Below are 21,904 nucleotides of genomic sequence, written 5' to 3'. Positions count from 1 at the left end.
ACCAATGCATCATACGTAGACAGACAAGTGTCCCAGCTGCAGAGCTGGGCAGAGATACGTGCTAGAGAGCAATCCAGTGTGAGGGTGATATCTGTTCTCCTTGTCCAACTGGGTCTGGCCCATCCCTCTTTGGTGGATGTTGGTTCAGTGAAGCATTTCTGGGCTGTGCGACACAGCTTCACACCCCATCTGGCCTGGGATCTCTGAGCTAGAAGGTCTTAGGCACAAGCCAGTCCCACAGAGCCTCCTCAGTTCATCCAACCTGGGTTCTTTCCTCACAGATCTCCCTCATGGATCCCCACAGCTGGTACGAAGGGATATCGGGCTCTCAGTGACACACAGGTAGGTTCAGCTGTGGGGAGGTACAGAGCTGACCTGGGCTCCACAGGGCACTGTTGGGTCTGTCCTGGTTGTCTTTTGCCCTTTGGGCCTTCTGGTCCCTCACCTGTCCCTCCTTCGGTCTTGTTCTCATCCTGCTGAAGGGAAACATTCTCCTACCTTCTCCAGGTTCAGGAGAAGTCCTGGGAAGAAGCCTCTATATCATACGGGTCCTGGGCCATCAGGGTCCCCTCTGGAGCATGTTGAAAATCCATGTTCCTGGACCCTGCCCATATGCTTCTCTGCCTGGCCAGATGGATTTTGTTTTCAAGACAGGATCTCACCCACTGTATAGCCCTGGCTGGCCTGGACTTGCTGTGTAGACCAGGCTGGCCTCAGACTCACAGAGATTCTCCTGCCTCTGCCTCACAACTGCTAGGGTTGAATGTGTGCACTGTCTCACCTAGCAACAATCTGGGTTTTAACAATCCTAGAGATTGATATTTTTGTACATGTAAAAGAGGGCACTGGAGATCTGTGGCAAGGACCGACCAGAGGTCTGGCCTCAATGCTCATGAGACTGGAGTGTGCTGGCCACGGAGTTCTGGATGGATTGCAGGACGGTACCTTGCACTGGTTGTCCCTGCTTAAGTCTGTTGTAATCACACAGTGGACACTGTCCGGGGCTCAAGGGCATTGCAACTTGTTAGAGCCTGTGGTTTCCATGGAAATTGTGGGCTATGTTCCAGCTGTGCTGATAGTGGCCTCAAGTTCTCTCCCAAGGGGGAGTTCTAGCTCCCAAGGGTTGAGCAGTGCATTTGAGGTCACTGCCAATGGGGCAGAGCCTGAGCCCCGTTGCACAGGGTCTTGTCCATTCCAGAATCTCTCAGCTGCTGTCAGGGAAGAGGCTCTGGGCACACACAGCCAGGATAGACCTCGCCCACCTCTCTGTCTCAAGGAAGACGTTCTGGGCACACACAGCCGGGATAGACCTCGCCCACCTCTGTTTTAGGGAAGAGGCTCTGGGCACACACAGCCGGGATAGACCTCGCCCACCTCTGTTTTAGGGAAGAGGCTCTGGGCACACACAGCTGGGATAGACCTCGCCCACCTCTGTTTTAGGGAAGAGGCTCTGGGCACACACAGCCGGGATAGACCTCGCCCACCTCTGTTTTAGGGAAGAGGCTCTGGGCACACACAGCCAGGATAGACCTCGCCCACCTCCCTGAGTTGATTCCTGGGCCCGCCTAACTCTTGGAGGTGGTTGTAATCCTCAAGTGAGCTGTTTGTGGGTGTGTTGCAAACTGCTCCACAAACACTGTCGCCAGTCATTCTACTGTTACTATGATGTACTGTGTTTTCAAAAAGTGTGTTCCTCCGAAAATGAAAAGCTACCTGAGTTTCCCTGAACTGGCTTTGTGCATTTGTGCTGGCGGGTACCACTCCTCTTAAATCCCATTTCTCCTTCCAGTCTATCTTCTGGTTTGTTTTTGTTTTTGTTTAGGTAGATTTTAGACTGAAAATACATATGCTTAGAATTGAAGAGGTTTCAGAGGGTAGAGAGAAAAGTCCCTCTCACTCTTGCCCCTGGCTTCTCAGTGTGCCTGAGACAGGTCATGTAGCCAGCCATCTAGGGCTGATTTATACAGGATAGTGTGTATGCATGTTCCATTCCCTTTCTCACACAAAACTACACATATTACAGCTTCATGCTTTGTTTTATTCCCTTATTTATTTATTTATTTATTTATTTATTTATTTATTTATTTATTTTGGTTTTTTGAGACAGGGTTTCTCTGTGTAGCTTTGGAGCCTATCCTGGCACTCGCTCTGGAGACCAGGCTGGCCTCAAACTCACAGAGATCCGCCTGCCTCTGCCTCCCGAGTGCTGGGATTAAAGGCGTGCGCCACCAACGCCCGGCTTATTCCCCTCTTTAAATCCATGTGATTTACATAGAGCACAACACATATAGCCTTTATAGCTATGCCCCCTGTGTGCGTGCCGATGGAGATAAAGAACAACATTCCAGTACCTGAGAGTCAGCTTTGCCATTACTACCCGAGTCTGTCTTCACAGATGGGCTTTTCCTGTGCTTGACCTTCACAGCAATGGCATCATGCCCTACTTGACTTTATTTGGTCTTCTGGTTGTGAGATTTGGAGGAGGCTGCACACGTGTGTGGGAACTGCTGCATGTGTTCCTCTGTGTGGAGGATGGCACTGTGGTCACCTGCTGGTGGACGTGGCATTTCCAGCCTTATTGTGGTATATGGCTGCGGCAGCAATGTGTCCGTATGTCATGCAACATCTCATCCCAGGGACTGACGTGTTGAGTAAATACCAAGAACTAGAATTGCTGGGTCCAAGGGCGTGCACACCAGTGCTTTGATTGCTGGTGTCATGCTTGGTGCCGTTGGCCACACCAACTTTAAGATATTGACAGCTGCTGGGAAATCCAGATGCGGGGGCAGATACTGTGGCCCCCCCCAGTACAGAACTCCTGGGGTTCTGGGATAAGGCTAAGTTTCCCTTTCCCAGAACCCCTTCAGAGGGCCAGGCTCTGATCTATACACACGTTTCTACCCCCTACAGGTTCTCCACAAAATCATGGTTGTCGCAGGTCTGCAACGTGTGCCAGAAGAGTATGATGTTTGGAGTCAAGTGCAAACACTGCAGGTGATGGGCGAGGTGGGGCTGGGGGTGTGGCAGATACTTGTCCTTTGTAACAGCCACTTCATTCTTGGCCTCTGGTCACATCACACTTGAAGGACTTCCTCTAACCAGCTGTTCACAAGGCCAGTGGGCGCACCAGGTGCTCAGGAGTCCTTCGGTGAACTGAGACACCCTGGGAAGAAAGGAATAGTTGAAGTGGGTTTCGAAGAATGAAGAGAAGTTTACTAGGTAGAATGAGGGGAAAAAAGAATTCAAAGGCAAAGGAATAAAGTGAGGACTTAGCCGGGCGGTGGTGGTGCAGCACCTTTAATCCCAGCCAGCACTCAGGAGGCAGAGGCAGGAAGATCTCTGTGAATTCGAGATCAACCTGGTCTACAAAGTGAGTTCCAGGACAGCTGGGGTTACACAGAGAAACCCTGTCTCGAAAAACCAAAAAAAAACAACAACAAAAATGAGGATTCTGGGGCCTAGAAGGAGTTCTGAGGTTGGGAGGCAGACTACAGGGATGGGTGTGGCCGCAGAGTTGCCTTATGCTTGGGCAGAGTGTAGGAGATGAGATTTTATACCAACCCAGCTTTGCTGTGTCATAGCACTATGGTTTCCAGTGGGAAGGGACAGAAGTAGGGAACAGTCTGCCATCTGGTTGCCCACACACCTTACAGAGGGAGTCTCGGTTCCTAGCCACCCTTATGTTGCTGTGTGACATGGGGTAAGGCACTTGCCCTTTCTAGACTTCGTGTTTACCGTTTAGACAGCTGGGGAGCTAATCTGTGCAGCTTATCTGAACTGCCATGGGTGACAGCTCCTGGGCTGTCATCAGGACTGAGGTGACAGAGTCTCATGCAGGTCAGCCTGATGACTTATGTGTTGATGACTCCCTGACCTCTGAGGAAACTGGCTATAAATGAGATCCTCAGCTCCATGCAGGTGTGGCCAGCACATGGTGGCCCCTGAGCGATACACAGTCCTGGACTTATAGCCCTGCAGCCCGTTTTATTAGCAGGAACACTGAGACCTGTGGGACAGGCCGGCTAGACCCATCAAACTGGCCAGTGCCTGAAGGGGGACACCCTTGGGGGCCCCAGCACCCTTGATGATGCTGGTGGCCTCTCTAGAATGTTTCTTTAAGGTCAGATTTCCCCGAGCTTTCTAAAGTGGAGCAAGTTCCCCCCCTTTAAAAGCAGGGGAGGGGGCTTTGGGGACATAGAAGACAGTGCTATGGCACATGGTTGTTAACACTTGTTGAGAGCTTTGGGGAAACTGAGGCTGTGTCAGGGTCATCTGAGCAATTCTGGGATGCCTCTTAGAGTGCTGACTCTTGCTCCTTTGCAGGTTGAAATGTCACAACAAGTGCACCAAGGAAGCCCCCGCCTGCAGAATATCCTTCCTCCCACGTGAGTGACAGCTCTCCCCTTCTCCCACGTCCGGGAATCGGGTGCATCTTGGTGGCCTGTTGCTGCTAACGGATTCCCTCCTTTCCAAACAGTAGCCAGGCTTCGGAGGACAGAGTCTGTCCCCTCCGACATCAACAACCCAGTGGACAGAGCATCAGAGCCCCATTTTGGAACCCTCCCCAAGGCCCTGACAAAGAAGGTAAGCTGGCAGTGCCCTGTGTCCTGCACTTGTGTCAGGGAGCAATGCCACCCCCAACCCTGGATTCCCTTCCACAAAGCGCCCTGTCATCAGGCTCCCTGGGGAAGTGAGACACCACGCTGCAATCCAAGATCTGCGTCTGCGGCATAGACAGGGTGGGGGCATGCCAGGGATCCTGGCTTAGCTACATAGCGGGTGTGGTTCTGTCCGTATGTGGTGATTCCCATGACCTCTAACCCCGGCACCTGTGAGCCAGCATTTCCTGAGCACCTGCCTTGTACCAAAAACCTAGTTCTGAGGGGTACGTGCATGTTCCACGTTACAGATACAGAAACTGAGTCCCAGGCTTCCCAGAGCCCATTCCTTGGGGTCCCTCACTGTGTCCTCACATAATGGAAGTGCTCAGGGCAGTGACCCTGTTTATGAAGACCTCCCCATCCTTGTGATCTGGGCGGCTCCACAGACCCCACCCACAACACTAGCAGCATGGGGTGGGGCGGGGGGGCTGGTTTTCAACATGGTGATCTTCAGGGGATCTCAGACACTCGTGTCCTCAGCCCTGGCTGTGAGTCTCCCTTTTGTGCTTCTGTGACCTTAAATGAGCTGCTAGACCTCTCTGATCTTCACTCACGGATTGTTAGGAACGGGGATAACAATGCTTCCTCCGAGAGCATTGGGATGGGGCCACTGTTGCTGCAGCAGAGGTGGGCATATAATATCTGTCCCATTTCTCTCTAACTCCTTCTTTAGCCACCTTCCCCGCCTTTGCCCCGTTCTGTTTGTCACAGATGTCCGCAGAGATCCAGGCAGTGCTGTTCCCTCCCACACACCCCTTATGTCCACATTGTCGCCTGGCACATGCTAGACAGTCAGCAGCATTTGGGTGGGTCACCGAGTGAACGGGTAGCCTGTAGTGCAGCCGCTGAGACCTTTCTGTGGGTGACACTGCAGCTCAGGTCAGAAGTATGTCATTGCCACACAGGTGCAGAGAGAGGCTCGGCCTGCTCTTGTGGCCCATGTGCTCACGCCAGTTCCTGCTTATGGGGACTGGAGGTGTCGGTGGGGTCTCAGCCTTAGAGTGGGCGCAGAGAGAGTGAGAGTGCCATTTAGTTGGTGCCATGTGGGCCTGCCATGCCGGCAAGCAAGGCCAACTTCAGCTCTGTGAGCTTCAGAATATATTGTACACCCTCAGCCTTTGGGTCTTACAAGAAAGAAACTTGTTAAACGTGGCACTAACTGGTTTGACTCTGTTTTGTCTAAGGAGTTGCTTTCTGCCCTAGGAAATAAAGGCATTGGATTAGATCTACAATCCACCTGGACTCCTCTTGGGCCTTTTGGCTGTTTGACCCTTTGACCTTTTGACCTTTTGGCTTGGTTGAGTTTCAAAGCATGGTCCCAAGCACTGTTTGGTCCAAGATAGGTCTACAAAAGAGTTGAGCAAACATTAGATACTTAATGTGTCTTGACCTCTTTTTCTCCAAATCCACACAATGCTCTGGCATAAGTGATGATGTATCCCCTGTGTGGCTAAGGAAATGGAAGCTCAGAGAGCTCACAGAAGTTGCCCAGAGCCACCCAGCTAAGAAGTGGTAGAACCTAGCAGGTATCTATTAGGGTCATACTTGGTTCTATTGCGTGAAGCTGCAGACAGAAGAGCTGAGCCCGAGCACCCTCCTCCCCCCACCACCACACTGGCCTCCTGATCCACGGGTTCCCTGGGTGCCCTGGCCTGGAGCTACAAACCATCTACCCCACTCTGTCCTAATGGACACAGCCCAGACTCATATTTACTGACTTTGGCTTTCTGATCCCCCTGGCCTGTTCCACTATGCCCAGTTTTTTCAGTACTGGCACCAAAACCAGGGCTTTGTGTGTGCTAGGTAAGCATCGCACCAACTAAGCCACATCCCCAGCCCCCAGCCCTGGAATTCTTAACCCTTCAAGATGGTGGACAACATTGGCCCAAGCTGTTACCTCTTCTGGAGTTTTGTGGGTTCTCTGGGAACCTTTGTACTATTAGGACAGGATCATGAAACCACAGGTTCCATGCCTTGTTGTCACCCGCCTTCTGCAGAGGGCCCGGCACATAGCAGAAGCTGCAAAAATGTTGGTCAGAGTATGAATTCAATTCATCAAGAAACTGTGGGTGCCCAGCTCAGAGCCAGGCGGGTGCTGGGGTGTGAGAGCTGGTCGTCAGCAAACCAACCTTGGCTGTCTGCAGCTGACGAAGTGTATGCTAAGGGGCCTGGATGCAGAAATGCTGGGAGCTATGGAAGGATTAAAGAGGAAGAGCATGCACGGTTACAGCTAGGGTTCAGATGGGCTTTTAGGGGGAAGCAGGAACTACAGTAAGAAAGATGGCCAGGAATCTTAGGGGAGGGTCTCTAAGTGTCTTTTCATCATATATTAGGGCCAGAAAACCTTGGGGCTACAGAGCAGAGCCCCAAGGATCTCCTGGCCTGACCTCCACCCATGGAGGTAGAAGGAGAGGGGAGAAAAGGAGGTCTCCAACAGGTTAGCAGCTGCTGAGCTGAGCTTGCAGCCCTGCCCATCCTGGCATCTCTGGTCCTGCAGGAGCATCCTCCAGCCATGAACCTGGACTCCAGCAGCAACCCATCCTCCACCACGTCTTCCACGCCCTCATCACCGGCGCCCTTCCTGACCTCATCTAACCCCTCCAGTGCCACCACGCCCCCCAACCCCTCACCTGGCCAGCGGGACAGCAGGTTCAGCTTCCCAGGTACCACACCTCTGGGCTTTTCTGGGTCCTTAGGGATGGCCTCAGACCCTCTCCCAGTCTCCCCTGAGAGCTGTGTCTGCGGAGCATTTGTTGAGAGTGGGATGGATGCTGTGGCACCCTTCTTACAGATGAGTTTGCTGGGCTTAAGAAAGGAGGAGTGGCCGGCCCTGCATTGTACAGTGGCAGAGCTAGGGCCAAACCCAAGGCTGTCTGACACAAAGCCTGAGTTCTCGGGTAACACCAGGCTGCCTTCCTGTGCTTGTGGTGGCTTCTGCCCCGCATCACCCTCTCTTGGGGCTGCCTTCTGAGCTCAAAGGTGATGTGACCAACAAAAGGGCATTGGGCCTCTGTGGAATATACCATTCTTTGATTGGATTTGGCTATTCAGACAAGACCTCACACTCCTTCATGTCCCATCCAGAGAACTTGGGGAATTAGAATGAGGTGGTCTCCACTGAGCAAGTGAAGACAGTGAACCCTGGGGCAACTCTGGAGGGCAGAGCTGAGCCCAGCTGCCCTCAGATGTGGCACCCTGGAACTGCAGGAAGAGGCCAGGATTGTGTGCTCTTGCCCTCAGTTCCGGTCAGCCATACTGGGTTTCCCTGGCTCCAGGGAACACAGCAAAGCCCACTTAGCCACATGGCACTGAGCTGTGTATCCTTGGCATCCTTGGCAAGGGCAGCTCTGCTGTCAGGCTAGTCCTGGGCTTGCCTAGTTTGCAGTCCTAGGGGGAATGATGCTCCTGATTGCTGTAACCCACAGGGTCCAGATCAGTCCCTCTGTCACTGGTCCCTGGCATTTTGAACCCAGAAAGACAGAGTGCCACCACACCCCTCAACTCTTTACCTGGCTAGCAGGACCCACACTGACCCAATACACAGTCAGCAGCTGGCCAAGCAGCCTCTGGGCCCAGTGGGGACTTTGGGACTTTTGGGGGTGGTGAGGGGCCAAAGGGTAGGACTCTTCTGTCACCTGTTCTTGTGACTTCCTTAATATGCACGTGGCTGGAGTGCTCTTAAAAGTGATGTCTGCCCACACATTGTCATACCCTGTGGCTGAGCGGTGGCTCCTGGATTGGCTTCCTTTTTCAGTTCTGTTCTGCCCTTACTCTCTGAACAAGTCTCTTGCTTAAACCATCTACTTTGGGTTTTTCTAAGAAGGACTGTTTTAAAAAGACAAGGGACACAGAAAAAAATTGTTTTTATGACATTGATCAGATCCTGTCCACTTACACAGGTGACCCATAAGGGAAATGGGCCCCCTTTGTCCCTGCACGGAAGCCTCATCCTCTCCATGATCTTAGTGGACTCATGAGCATATCCCGGGAGGGCTGGGATAGGCCCACAGGGAAGGACCGTGGACCCCTCGTGCCACCTACCTTACCCTGTGCTGTCCAGGAGCCTCACCGCAGCCCTTCACAGCAAAGCCTAGGCAAGCTCATGTATTCTACTACTCACAATAAGGCACTGGGGAGCTAACTGCCTCCCCAGGTCCCAGAGCCTTATGGAGGAGAGCCGAGGTTAGACTCACCTAGAGTCCCAACTACTCGCAAGGCCACAGCAGGAGAAGGGAGCCCATGGGCTTGAAACCAGTAGCAAGCGTGTCAGAGACAGAAAACAAGTGGTTTGTGATGGTTCCCTGCTGGGTCACAGCACTTGGGAGGATCCAGAGCTCAAGTGGGGAGGTCAGGGTAGACTGAAGGGAAGAGGCTGTTCGTTCTGCACACACTGTTGGACGTCATCCGAGCCACTGTTCTCCCTGCTCTACCTTAGCCTCTTGGCTCATGTGCATTTTCTAGAGCAAAACTGGCCCGAGCTTTTCCCAGCGCTCACTGGCCGGGGCTGTGCAGTAAGGAGACCACTGAGATGGTCGGTGCACAGCCCCTCTGCGCCTGGGCTCACCACACCCCAATTCTTCTCCAGCCCTGTTCCTTTTTCCTGCATGGCTCCGCCTTTTCTCACCAGAGCCCCTGGGGCAGAGCCACCTAAGCCAATAACCAGCACCCCCCACCCCCAAGTCCATGCACCCTGCCTCCCGCGCTGCGCTGCCTTTGCACTGTGTGACTCACGTCCTCTTCTGTTTTAAGCTGCGTCCTTCATTCATCATAGACAGCAGTTTATCTTCCCAGGTGAGTCTTCCGCCCGGGTCCACTCACTGCCCTGTGACCCTCCATCTATCCCGCCTGGTGCCTTCTCCCCACGCGCTTGAGTCCACTGCAGCTGGGCAAGAGGGCCACAAGTCCTGGAGGTGTGAACCCTGATGTGGGTAGCACCTTGCTGGATGGGACCTGGAGGCCAGCCTAGAGGCTGCAGGGAACGGGTTCAAGGTCACACTGCCCGGAAGTAACAGAAGAAGGATGAGAATCTAGAACTCGGGTTTGCAGAACGAGGGGAGGGGCTACTTGCTGGTGCCTCATGAAAAGTGAATGACAAGGGAAAGCCAATTTGGGAAAATCTTACAGGCAAAGTCATCATCTGTCAGCGGGCTTGGCCTTTCCCAGCATTAACACACAGTGCCATCTGCTGGTAGTCAATAGAACTACCTCCTCATTGCAGAAAGCTTGAAGGAAAAACTTTACATTCAATAAGGCAACCCTTAGATTCTCTTCACCAGAAACTTCTGTATTTGCCCATATCCCTTTGCCCATATCCCTTCCCCTTCGAGGCTATATAATTGATGCTTTTCTCCTCCCACTGGAAGTACCAACACTATGGACCTCTGTGCTTCAGACAACTCTAATAGTCTTTTCTCTGATTTGCCAAGACTGGAATCCCCAGTAATTCGGTTATTCCAGGCTTTTCTATTCTCCAGATTCACTCCCTTCAAGAATGGAGTTGGAGCATTCAGTAACCATAATCCCTGTAATTCTACTTAGGTGTGTGTGGGCTGCCAGGCACTGGGGGATCTGCCCCTTTTGTGCGATTCCCCCATCTCCCAAGAGCCTTCCTAGTCACCAGCTCAACTGTGTCCCCTAAACTGGGGGACTCCAGCACTTCAACCTGAGCGGCCTGTCTTGCCCTGCAGGTGGGGGCGGGGCTTTATGTACTAATGAAAAAGGAACACATGAGAATAGTGCACAATGCATTCTGGGAAGGACAAGCGTGAAGCTCCCCAGACATTTGCCCCCACTCCAACACCTCACCCAAGACATGAGGAGCTTCTGGAGCAGCTTGAGCGTGTGTGAAAATGCGGGCCTGGAAGCCTGGTGGCGATGAGGAGGTGGCCGCAGAGGCTGTAGCTGTTGCTTCTGAAGCCCCTGGACCCCAACACTGCCCAGGATGTTGTGCACATGTGTGCATTGCCCCATAAGAAAGCCCACGGCTTCTGTCCGTCCGGCCCCACTGACTCTCGGAGGCAGCTGTGGAGAAAACCTTCCAGTGAAGGAGATTAGTGAGGGCTGAGTGGGGAAGGTCTTTGTCCAAGGCAGGAAAGGGGCCGCTGATAGCTTGAGCTGTTGCCACTTCCTGATGCTTTGTTGAGAGAGGGGAGCCCTGCTGACTGCCACCACACTTCATGTATCACTTTGGTTCCACTGGGGGAGGGGTGTGTCTATTTCTGGTATCCTAGAGGTGGGTCTTTGTGCCACAGCTGGACTACTACTTTGGAGCCACAGGGGTCAGCCTCAGCAGCTGCCAGCCTGGAGCCTCCTGGTGCACAGAGTGGATATCCTCTTCTGAAGAGTTGTGACACCAGCCACCCAAATCCCAGAGTTGGGGGTGCAGGGGAATGACCAGTGGCTATACCAGGTGCTACATAGCTGCCAGCCCTGCTTTCTACCAGAAGGACCCTCCGCAGAGGTGACAGCGCTAACTTTTGCCACTTGTGGTTCGTTTGGGCCCAGCAGTGGTGTTAATTGTTGGGGTCTCTCTAGAATCACTCACCCAGAGCCTCTGCCTGAGGCAGCCATGTAGACCAAAGGCTGTAGAGACTGAGTTTGTGTCAGCTTGCAAAGCATGCGCCGATCGATCCTGGTGGAGGTGACCTGAGGAGAGGTGACAGCTCAGGAGAGAAGGGCTGTGCCTGAGTGCTAGTCTTTGGAGATGAAGGAAAGCACACTCACGCTTTGCTCCCGTCCTCTTTCCTACAGACATTTCAGCCTGTCCTCAGGCAGCCCCGCTCTCCAGCACAGCCGACACTACACGGTATGAACCCTCCCTCCGCAGCCACCTCCCAACCCACCCTACATATCTGACCCTCCGGTTCTACACCAGCCTGGTGGGGAACCAGCCTGTTTTCATCCTCGGGTCCTGGGGATTGATTTGCCTCCTGCTGGTACAGTGAGCACCATATGGGGCTGTGTATACAACAGCAGCAGGCTTATGGCCCAGGAGGAAATATGGGTGAACAGAGACCTGCTGAACATCACTCTTGTCTCTGGATCTCCATTAGGTTGCCCTGAGCACTTGGCTCCTGGTCCCTTGGTTCTCAGCCAGTGCAGTAGGTCTCTAAGTACAACCACCTAGAGGGGTTAAATTGCGGAAATTCACACTACAAGGCGGTGACAGCCAGGTCTCAAAGGCAGGAGTGTGGGGCCCTGCTCCATGTGCTGCAAGGGCCAAGGTGCTGTCTGTGCACCCCCTCATCCCCACCCCCTCCAGTCAGCCTGCTGTCTGTGTCCACAGCTTTCATACTGCCTCACCCAGGGCCACCCTGGCCCAGCCCAGGATCTCCTTGACAAAGCCCGTTTCACTCTTAGGCTCGAGGACCAGCCCAAAGCAGATGTGCTGGGTGTTCACGAAGCAGAGGTGAGTGGGAGTGACATGCATGAGACCCAAGGCAGCCAGCTGCCTCTCTCTCCTCTCTTGTTAGTGGATACAGGGTCAGTGGGGGCCTGGGGGAGGGACGAGGGTGTGGGCCTGTTGCAGCAGGTGTGGGTAGATGTGCATAGCAGAGAAGAATACGGTAAAGTGCTACCTGCAAGAGCCTCTTTATTCTCCTGTCCTGACTCCCAACCCACAGACCCAGGCCCTGGCCTGGGAGCCAGTTCAGTCAGCCGGGGACACGGGTAGGCACCTCCGTGTTCTCAGAGCTTGATAGGCAGTTGTGATGGGTGTCAAGGACTGCCATCTTCATCTTAACCAGGTGTGGTTGTGCCCACCTGTAATCCCAGTCCTTGAGGAGATAGCGGTAGGAGAGTCAAAAGTTCAAAGTCATCAACTACACAGCAAGTTGGAGGCCAGCCTGGGCTCCATGAGACCCAGAAAGAAGCCACCATCCTGACCTTCAAACAGAAATAGCCTGGGTCTCTACAGAGCAACATGACTTAGAATGCTATTGCTGCTAGGTGGCGGGACACAGGCATCAGAATCTGTGTATTCAGGCAGGAGACTACCAGAAGGAGGCCAAGGTGCCGGGCTTGGTGGTGCCTGGCCAGCACTCCAGGAAGAGAAGACCCAGACTCACTCCCCTCTCTGTTCAATCTCCTTTCAGGCTGAGGAGCCTGAGGCTGGCAAGTCCGAGGCAGAAGATGATGACGACGAGGTGGATGACCTCCCCAGCTCCCGCCGGCCCTGGCGGGGCCCCATCTCTCGAAAAGCCAGCCAAACTAGCGTGTACCTGCAGGAGTGGGACATCCCTTTCGAACAAGTGGAACTTGGAGAGCCCATTGGGCAGGGCCGCTGGGGCCGGGTGCACCGAGGCCGATGGCATGGCGAGGTAGCCATTCGGCTGCTGGAGATGGACGGCCACAATCAGGACCACCTGAAGCTGTTCAAGAAAGAGGTGATGAACTACAGGCAGACCAGGCATGAGAACGTGGTGCTCTTCATGGGGGCCTGCATGAACCCACCCCACCTGGCCATCATCACCAGGTGAGCCACCCCGCCCGGGCCCATGAGCAGCACAGCTTCCCTGGCCCTGAAGCCCGAGGATACCCTGCAGATGTGGAAGAGTTATCAGAGAGAGGAAGAGAAAAAATCAAAGACCAAGAATCATGTCTCTCTCCATCCACACTGCCCACTGATGTCAAAACATCAGAGCTGGGTGTGGCAGCGTATACCTGCAGTGCTAGCACTTGGAGGCTGGGGCGGGGGAATCTTGAGTTTAAGATAGCCCGGCCACATAGCAAAACCTTGTCTCTCCTCAAAAACAAAAAAACAAAAAAACAAACAACAACAAAAAAAACCTCAGGTACTCATAGCTTCATGGTTTTCATTCCACGAAGCCAAGAGAGCCCTCACCAACATGAGGTGTCCTGTACCTCATGCAAGCAGACCATCCCAAATAAACAAGTGGCTTTTTTATATAAAGATAATGAACTCCTAAACAGTATCAGATCACTAGAGTCCCCTGACCTATTCTGTAAAATTTCAGCTCAAGGACCAGGCATTGGTGGTGCACACCTTTAATCCCAGCACTCGGGAGGCAGAGGCAGGCAGATCTTTATGAGTTCGAGGCCAGCCTGGTCTACAGAGTGAGTTCCAGGACAGGCTTCAAAGCTACAGAGAAACCCTGTCTCAAAAAACCCCTCCAAAAAAAAAAAAAAAAAAAAAAAAATCCAGCTCAAAGTGAAAGATCGGGTCCCCAGGGAGTCCACTAGGGGGTGCTCCAGATCTACAGCCTCCTCTGCCATCTTCTCTCTTCTCTCCCTCAAGCCTCCAGTTCCCAAAAAGCTTAGAATTAGTGAAAGGGTCTTCACAGAAAGGAACATACAATACTCAGTTAGCAACAGGATGTAATTGCCTGGGATCTACATATAATGAAAATGGTAATCTTCGTAGTGACAGGCTCCATGTAGCCTGTTGAGAGTCCTGGAGGATGCGTTCTTCCTCATCTGAGTTCTCCTGCTCAGCCCTGAATGGCTGGGAGGGTGAATGAGCTGTTTCCTTGTGCAGGGAAAGCTGGCAGGCCTTGCACCTCCAGAAATGGGTGTACATGTATGTGTAAGCCTGTCTAGCCAGGCTCCAGCTGGAGTCTTGGTGATAAAACTCATGTTCATGGCTTATGTTGGTTGAAATGAGAACCTTCGAGAAGCAGGCGGACCCAGTTCCTCTCACAGGTTCCACGGGGGTGGGGTCAGCCTGTAGCGGCTCCAGGCCTCTTTCCAACCCCCACTACCCTCAACAGTTTCTGCAAGGGACGGACGTTGCACTCATTTGTGAGGGACCCCAAGACGTCTCTGGACATCAACAAGACGAGGCAGATCGCTCAGGAGATCATCAAGGTAAAGGTGGGGTTCAGGTGGGGTTTCCAGCTGCTAGCTCTAGAGCTCTTGGCCCTTCCCCCGGCCGTATCTGCCCATGCCAGGTGGTTTGTGGCTCTCTGTCTCCTAGCTGTCTCATCCAATCAAATCCAGAGCTTGCCGCTCAGTCAGCGTTGCTTGAACTGAATTAGCTGTGAAGAAACTCGAGAGATGGTTTCACTAGCTGTGCCACCTCACCGAGCATCTCTGAGCCTCAGCTTCCTCCCCTGTAAATACCAGCACAGCCTCCTTGATTAGGTTGGAGCAGAGACAGAATGAAGTCATCGTTAGAGAGAACAGTTGGGAGGGAGCTAGTACATGGTGAGAGTTTCTTAGCATCATCGGTAGGGAACAGAGTGTTTCACTTCAGGACATCAAAAGACCCACACTTGGAGCTGGGCAGTGGTGGCGCACGCCTTTAGTCCCAGCACTCGGGAGGCAGAGGCAGGCGGATCTCAGTGAGTTTGAGGCCAGCCTGGTCTACAAAGTGTGTTCCAGGACAGCCAGGACTATTATACAGAAAAACCCAGTCTTGAAAAACTATTAAAAAGGGGGAGGGGGGGAGAAAAGAAAAAAAGGAAGGAAGGAAAGAATAAAAATCACAATGGCATTTGGGGACGAACCAGGGTTTCAGTCTACCCCTTTCTTTCCCATGTCCACACTTAGAAATTAAACTCCAAGACCAAAACCCAAAGTGTCACCTCTGCCTCAGGTGTGGTCTTTCACCAAGGACTCTGCTCCACCCTGCCCCCTACCCCTTCCCACTCACCCTTCTCTCTCAGATCAGGGAGCTGCGCTCTGAGTCACAGGACTCAAGGGGCCAGGCTGGCTACTTCCAGGGCCCAGGAGGAAAGTGACTCAAAGGCTCTGGAGCTGCTGCTTGCAGCCTCTCCTTCTATTCCCTTCCTGCTGAAAAGTCTCCCCTTGCCCCTGGGGGCCCTGGCTCAGCCCCCACCCCATCCCCACCCCACTCACTCCTTTTTGGAGTGATCTGAGATGCATTGAGAATCCAAAGCAGAGCAGAGGGACCTACCTGACCTTCCGTGAGAGGGTTTGCAACTTAAGAGTTACTGTGGAGACTCCGGGAAATCCTGGGGGAAAGACTGATGGTCCAGGCTCACTCAGCTCTAGAACTTGTCTCTTTCACCTGGCCCTTTCCATATGTCGCTCCTGGTTTTGAGTATTTGGGTGGTTTTATTTTGTTTCGTTATAGGCACTCATGTAGCCTAGGCTATCCTTAAACTCACTATGTAGCTGAGAATGACCTTGAACCCCTGCCTCAGTCTCTCAAGTGCTGGGATGACAAGTGTAACCCGTCAAACCCCATGTAATGCCTGTGTGTGAGTAAGCCTCAGAGAGGGACAGCTACTTGTCCTTAGTCAGCTCACAGTGGAACTTGTCACTCCAGCAACCACTTGGTGGCTCACAACTATCTACAATGAGATCTGGTGCCCTCTTCTGGCCTGTAAGCAGACATGCAGGCAGAACACTGTACACATAATAATTTAAAAAAAAAAAAAAAACCTTGAATATTCTCTTTAAAAAAAAAAAAAGAAAGAAAGAAAGAAAGAAAGAAAGAAAGAAAGAAAGAAAGAAAAGAAATGGCCGAACTTTAGATCGCATCCTAGGAATGTCTCCTTTTACCTGCCCTGAGTGTCACCCTGCCTAAGAGCAGAGCTAGGGAACTCCTGAGAGCCTGCTCATTTGGGTCCCTTTACCCTAGTCTGTTTCTAAGACACTCTCTCTCTCTCTCTCTCTCTCTCTCTCTCTCTCTCTCTGTGTGTGTGTGTGTGTGTGTGTGTGTGTGTGTGTGTGTGCACGCAGAGAAGGGAGTGCTCCTAACCACTGGGCCATCCCTCCAGCCCTGGTTATTTAAGATTGATAATGCTGCGTCCTGAACACAGGACTGTGTGCATGTTAAGCCCATGCTTTATATACATCTCCAGACCGTATCATTCACTGATCTTTATACTCCCTGACCTCTGCCCACTGCCAGTCACTGTGTCCATGCCTCACACCTTACCCAAGTCTCAGGTGGCTATTTGGCAGCAGAGTGGCTTAGAAAGAGCATGTGTGGCTTGGGGCAAGTCACTTGCTCCCTATGAGCCTCCATGCCTTCATCTGTAAGGGGAGGACAGTGTCCTTCTGCCAGCTGTCTGTGTGAAGATTGATGGGGGGATGGCTAATGTGCCTCACCCGAATGATACTCAGCCTCCGTCTCTTAGCATTCCCACCCTCTGATACAAGGTTGGCTGTCTTGCAGGGCATGGGGTATCTTCATGCCAAGGGCATCGTGCACAAAGACCTCAAGTCCAAGAATGTCTTTTACGACAATGGCAAAGTGGTCATCACGGACTTCGGGCTGTTTGGGATCTCTGGCGTGGTCCGGGAGGAACGGTGAGTTGGCCATGGGTGTCTGCATGGGTCAGGGGGCTGCAGCACTACACGGGTGTGGAATACCCCTGGCTGTATTGTTGGCGAGAGCCTTTCCTGCACAGGCCAGGTTGCCTCAGTTCCTGGTTCTGCCCATGTGGTTTCAGTGCAGAGGTGGGCCTGGGTGATGTTTAGGTCCCTCATGACACTTGATTTCCCGGGGGTACCATGGAGGCTGAGTCCCCTGGCACATTAAGCTTGGCTACTCAGTGACGGGTGAGGGGCCCAGCTTATATCTCCTTGATGAGAGTGTTCTACTTCCTGTGGTTGTAAAGGGGTTGGGTGGCAAGTAAAGCTCCTCCCTAAGAATGGGGGCAGCAAGCCGGGCGGTGGTGGCGCACGCCTTTAATCCCAGCACTCGGGAGGCAGAGGCACTGTGAGTTCGAGACCAGCCTGGTCTACAAGAGCTAGTTCCAGGACAGCCTCCAAAGCCACAGAGAAACCCTGTCTCGAAAACCCAAAAAAAAAAAAAAAAAAAAAGAATGGGGGTAGGGGACTGGAGAAATGGCTCAGTGGTTAAGAACACTGGCTCCTCTTCCAAAGGACCTGGTTCAATTCCCAGTACCCACATGATAGCTCACAACTGTCTAACTCTAAGATCTGACACCCTCACACAGACAGACATGCAGGCAAAACCCCAATGCACATAAAATAAAAATAAATAAGTAATTTTACAAAAAGGAATGGGGGTGGGGTCTCAGGGAAGATTGGCAGGCAAGTGAGTCAGTGTGCAGGTCTGACATCTGAGGTCCTAGACAGACCGGCCACTCCTGGGTACCGGGGATCAAACACACTCAGCAGCAGCTCCCTGCCATTCCCAGCCTGTTCAAGAGCAAGACCTCTATGTTCCTCTCTGGGCTTTCTCTATCACATGTGAGTGAGCGCAGATGTGTACAAGTCAGGCCACCTGCTCCCCACTGAGTGGCCCATGTCCTTGTCCCCGCCTCCAGGCGTGAGAACCAACTGAAGCTGTCCCATGACTGGCTGTGCTACCTGGCCCCTGAGATTGTACGAGAAATGACACCCGGGAGGGATGAGGACCAGCTGCCCTTCTCCAAAGCTGCTGATGTCTATGCGTTCGGGTGAGTAGGCCACCAGCGCTCAAGCACAGTGCTGGCCACTGGGCTGGGAAGTGTGCCCTGAAAAATCATGGCTGTGCTCCTTGTTGTCAGTGACTTGTGTCTTTGACCTTTTGTCTCTGGCTCCTAGCATAAAGCCTCCTGTGGGGTTTTATGACACTCCAATAGCCCACACTGTGTCATGTCTCCGTAGGACTGTGTGGTATGAACTACAGGCAAGAGACTGGCCCTTCAAACACCAGCCTGCAGAGGCCTTGATCTGGCAGATTGGAAGTGGGGAAGGAGTGAGGCGCGTTCTGGCATCCGTCAGCCTGGGGAAGGAAGTTGGCGTGAGTAGAGGGAAGCAGGGCCCAAGGGTGGGCATTGACATGACTGCCCCCCCCCCCGGAAGGACCATAGAAGAGGGTCTCTGACTTTAAGGCACAAGGGTCATTGTAGTTAAAAACAAAAGCCTGTGTTGCCGAGCCTGGGGTAGGGGTGTGTCACGTGGTGGCCATGTGTGCAAGCCACCCTCCTGGGTGTCAAGGCTGCAGAAGGTGCCGTGGGCCTGAGGTTAACAGCTGCTGCTCCCGTGTTTAGCTGCTGTCCAGCTCATCTCCACTCGGGTAGCGCTGAGATGCCTCCTTGCGGCAGCCCCGCCCTCCCTGCATTCCCAGGACCTCACATTCACCTGTGGACACTTCCACATTCATAGGACGAGCCTTCCATCTTGCAAAGGCCGCCTGCCTTCATTCATTCCCCTCTCTCCTTCTTCCATTCTGGTCACTGACACTTGGGAAGGACAAGTTGAGGAAGAAGGAGAGCAGGCAGGTTCATTTTGACCCGGAAGGTTGGTGGCGCATTTGAAACACTTCCCAGGGTTCTGTGTCCATGGTTGTGCGGGGCACTTGGGAACTTCATGGGGACCCTTATGAAGTGTCCTAGCCGCGTGCCTCCCACCCTCCCTCCCAGCTGCCCACACACCGCTGTGCCTCTTACAGGAGATCCTGTCTGCGTGCTGGGCTTTCGACCTGCAGGAGAGACCCAGCTTCAGCCTGCTGATGGACATGCTGGAGAAGCTGCCGAAGCTGAACCGGCGGCTCTCCCATCCCGGGCACTTTTGGAAGTCGGCTGAGTAAGTACTCCCTCTGTAAGCCAGACCTGCCCATCAGAGCCTGGAGATCCTCTGTCTAGAGTGTTTAAGGGCGCCCTCTGCTGGACTTGCATCAGACTGTGCTCTGGGGCTTCCACAGGACAGAGAGGTGGAGGCACCCTTAACGGGTGAACACCTCCAGTTTCCACCTATGGGAATCTACACATCACTGTATTACGTCATCACTGACACCAAGCCCAGGCTAGACCAGTGTGAGAAAGTAGTGCCTGAGAGGAGAAAGGGTCAGAGGTCAGGACCATGTGGGTATCAAAACGGCCCCTAACAAGCAGCATCAGTGTTGCTTAGGCTGCTTCCCACATAGTCACTGAGCTGTTAAACCCTGACATCTTGCTGTCTCTTAATGGGCCATGCCGCTCACTATGTAGTGCTTGTGTCAGAAGCCTTTCCCCTCATGGTCCTTTGTGTCCTGAGGCACAGAGCAGCAGGGGCCACTGTCATTTCCCCTGTATTTTGTCCTGTTCTGTTTCTACTCTGGCTCTCTGGCTTCCTCCCCCAAAGGCCCCTCTCTAGCCACACCCCTTTGTCAGGCTATTGGGCCTGGTCACTTGCCTCAGTTTCCACAGTGGGACTTAGGTAAGAAAATTTGCCAAGAAGAATCAGGCAAATCCTGTAGGCTTGGCAGGTGAGGCACTGGCATTGACAGTGGGGGAAGGGTGACGGGGCCTCAAGGCTGAACCCCGTGCTGCTTTGGATATGGGCTCTCTGAATACAGGCTTCCTCTTCCACCAAACCATGCCTGTACCAGGCAGGCAGTGGCATTCAAAGATGACCCCTGTTCCCTGAATAATCAGCCCCATCATCTCATCTCACAGTTGGGAAACTGAGTCCACTTGCAGGGGCTGTTACCAGCCCACAGCTACCAGCTCCCAGGCTTCCATGACAGCCAGGATGAGCTTTCTGTCCTTGGTCTCTGCTTCCCTAGACACGGGGTCTCTAATTCTCACTTCCTCTCTTCTTTCCCATTGGCTTTGTCACTTTTTCTTTTCGGGGGGGGTGGCGGATACGCTGGCCTGTCTTGTCATCTCCCTGCCTCATCACCCTGACTCTTCCACCTGTCTGCTGGCTGCTATCACCGCCCGGCTGACTGGCTGGACCGGATCGGACGGCTCTCTTCAACTGCTGGTGAAATGGTCTCGGGCGCCCCCAGCCGCTGGCGGAGCCGCTACTACGGGAAAGGACGCTGTGACTTTAAGAGCTCCTGTCCGGTTCTGGAGGAATAGTGTGTTCCTATCACTTGTCTCATCTCCTGCCTGTGTGTGTGTGTCTGTCCTGCTGCATACCTACCTTTCCCGTTCTCTCTGCATGCTAGCTTCTCACGTCTGTGCTTTCATCCCGTAACCCACAGTGACCTCTTGCAGCTGAAATGGCCACCAGCAAAGGCCACTGGGCTAGTGTTCCTCATAAAGGGATTTGGCAGGCAGGACCCCTCTCCACACCACATGGGCTATCATGTGGGTGAGGGAGAATGATCTCATTGAGCCAAGTCCCCCAATTCCCACTTCTGGCTGAACCTCAGAGGAGGAGAATCCCATGAGCCAGTTGTGGTAGCATATGCCTGTTATCCCAGCATCCAGGAGGCTGAGGCAGGGGGATTTTAAGTTTGAGTCCAGCTTGGGATACATAGTGAAATCTCAGAAATAAAAGCACCAATGGCAGCTGGGCATGGTGACACACACCTCCCTTTAAATCCCAGTTGCAGAGGCAGGTAGATCTCTGTAAGTTCAAGGCCAGCCTGGTCTATATAGTGAGACTCCATGGTAGAACTCTTGCTCAGCATATATGAGGCTGGGGTTTGGGCCCCAGCAAATGCTAGTAATAGTCATAATAAGTAAAGAGGGGGAGGGAAGGACTCAAGTGAGCAGAAGTGATCATCTGTAGGACCTGTGGGCTTAATGAACTGAGGGTTGCCTGGAACTGCCCTGTGGGGACTCAGAAACCCTCCCTTGTGCCCACACCAACTGACAGACTTGCCCTACTGCCTGCCATTCTGAGGGGTGGAGTTGGGGATCCTAGTCTCTGCCGGCAACTGTGTCCCTGGGCAGCTGCTCTGGCCAGGCGCTGTGCCCTGGCTCCTTGAGGCTCGGGTTTTGACATGTCTCTCTCTCTGTCTGTAGGTTGTAGGTCTGGCTGTCTTGCATGTCCCAGGGCTTCCTTCCTCCTAATGGCCAGCTCTGCTCCGTGACTTCTGCTAAGACTCAAACGCCAGCAGGCACTAACCCAGGGGATGCCGTCTCTGCTGCTCCAGTCTCTCCTCCCTGCAGACTCCTTCCTGTGCTCTGTTTTTAACAACGGCCCCTCCCCTCCACATGGCCTGTGGGTACCTGACTTGAGTCACTGCCAGGAGAGGATGGCACTAACAGAGTAACCCCTTGAGGCAGAAGAACAGCTTTCAGCTGCCTTCATGGATGATGAGACGGTCTTTTTCTCTCTCGTTCTCCCAAGATTGGCTCTTGCTTGTGTTCCTCTGGTTCCTAGCTCCTACTAACACCTTAATGAGCCCCTGCTGAGCATGCTCAGAGGATGGGGAGGGGCTTAGCGACCCTGAGACATTGTCCTGCAAGGGGTATAGTGGTTCAGAACTGTCCAGAGCTAGCACTGAGTCGTGAGCTCTGTCTGGAGTCCTCTGTCTATCTCGTGAAGACAAAGGACAGTAGGCATGTACACACACACACACACACACACACACACACACACACACACACACACACACCGTGTTGCTGTGAAAGGCATCAGTT

The 21,904-nt window shown here is 53.1% G+C and overlaps 1 protein-coding gene across 5 annotated transcripts in view; it reads left to right on the top strand.

Moving 5' to 3' along the window:
• The window catches only part of Ksr1 (kinase suppressor of ras 1), a 130,963-nt gene that overhangs the window by 105,733 nt on the left and 3,326 nt on the right, over nt 1-21,904 (top strand). For 3 of the 5 annotated variants that reach the window (XM_027426547.2, XM_035447526.1, XM_027426553.1), the window contains 14 exons: nt 282-342; nt 2,911-2,994; nt 4,324-4,385; nt 4,478-4,584; nt 7,159-7,324; nt 9,411-9,452; nt 11,412-11,466; nt 12,021-12,069; nt 12,755-13,134; nt 14,390-14,486; nt 16,768-16,901; nt 17,888-18,019; nt 18,210-18,345; nt 18,997-19,130. In XM_027426547.2, the coding sequence (XP_027282348.1) occupies nt 282-342; nt 2,911-2,994; nt 4,324-4,385; nt 4,478-4,584; nt 7,159-7,324; nt 9,411-9,452; nt 11,412-11,466; nt 12,021-12,069; nt 12,755-13,134; nt 14,390-14,486; nt 16,768-16,901; nt 17,888-18,019; nt 18,210-18,345; nt 18,997-19,130 (1,639 nt within the window). The remainder of the gene's footprint in view (nt 1-281; nt 343-2,910; nt 2,995-4,323; nt 4,386-4,477; nt 4,585-7,158; nt 7,325-9,410; nt 9,453-11,411; nt 11,467-12,020; nt 12,070-12,754; nt 13,135-14,389; nt 14,487-16,767; nt 16,902-17,887; nt 18,020-18,209; nt 18,346-18,996; nt 19,131-21,904) is intronic. The other 2 variants (XM_027426548.2, XM_035447527.1) reach the window with 1 other exon arrangement.

Source organism: Cricetulus griseus, chromosome 7 (assembly GCF_003668045.3).
Source record: "Cricetulus griseus strain 17A/GY chromosome 7, alternate assembly CriGri-PICRH-1.0, whole genome shotgun sequence".
Classification (NCBI taxonomy): domain Eukaryota; kingdom Metazoa; phylum Chordata; class Mammalia; order Rodentia; family Cricetidae; genus Cricetulus; species Cricetulus griseus.
The sequence above is the reverse complement of the archived record's forward strand: the minus strand, read 5'-3'. Positions and strand labels throughout refer to the sequence as shown.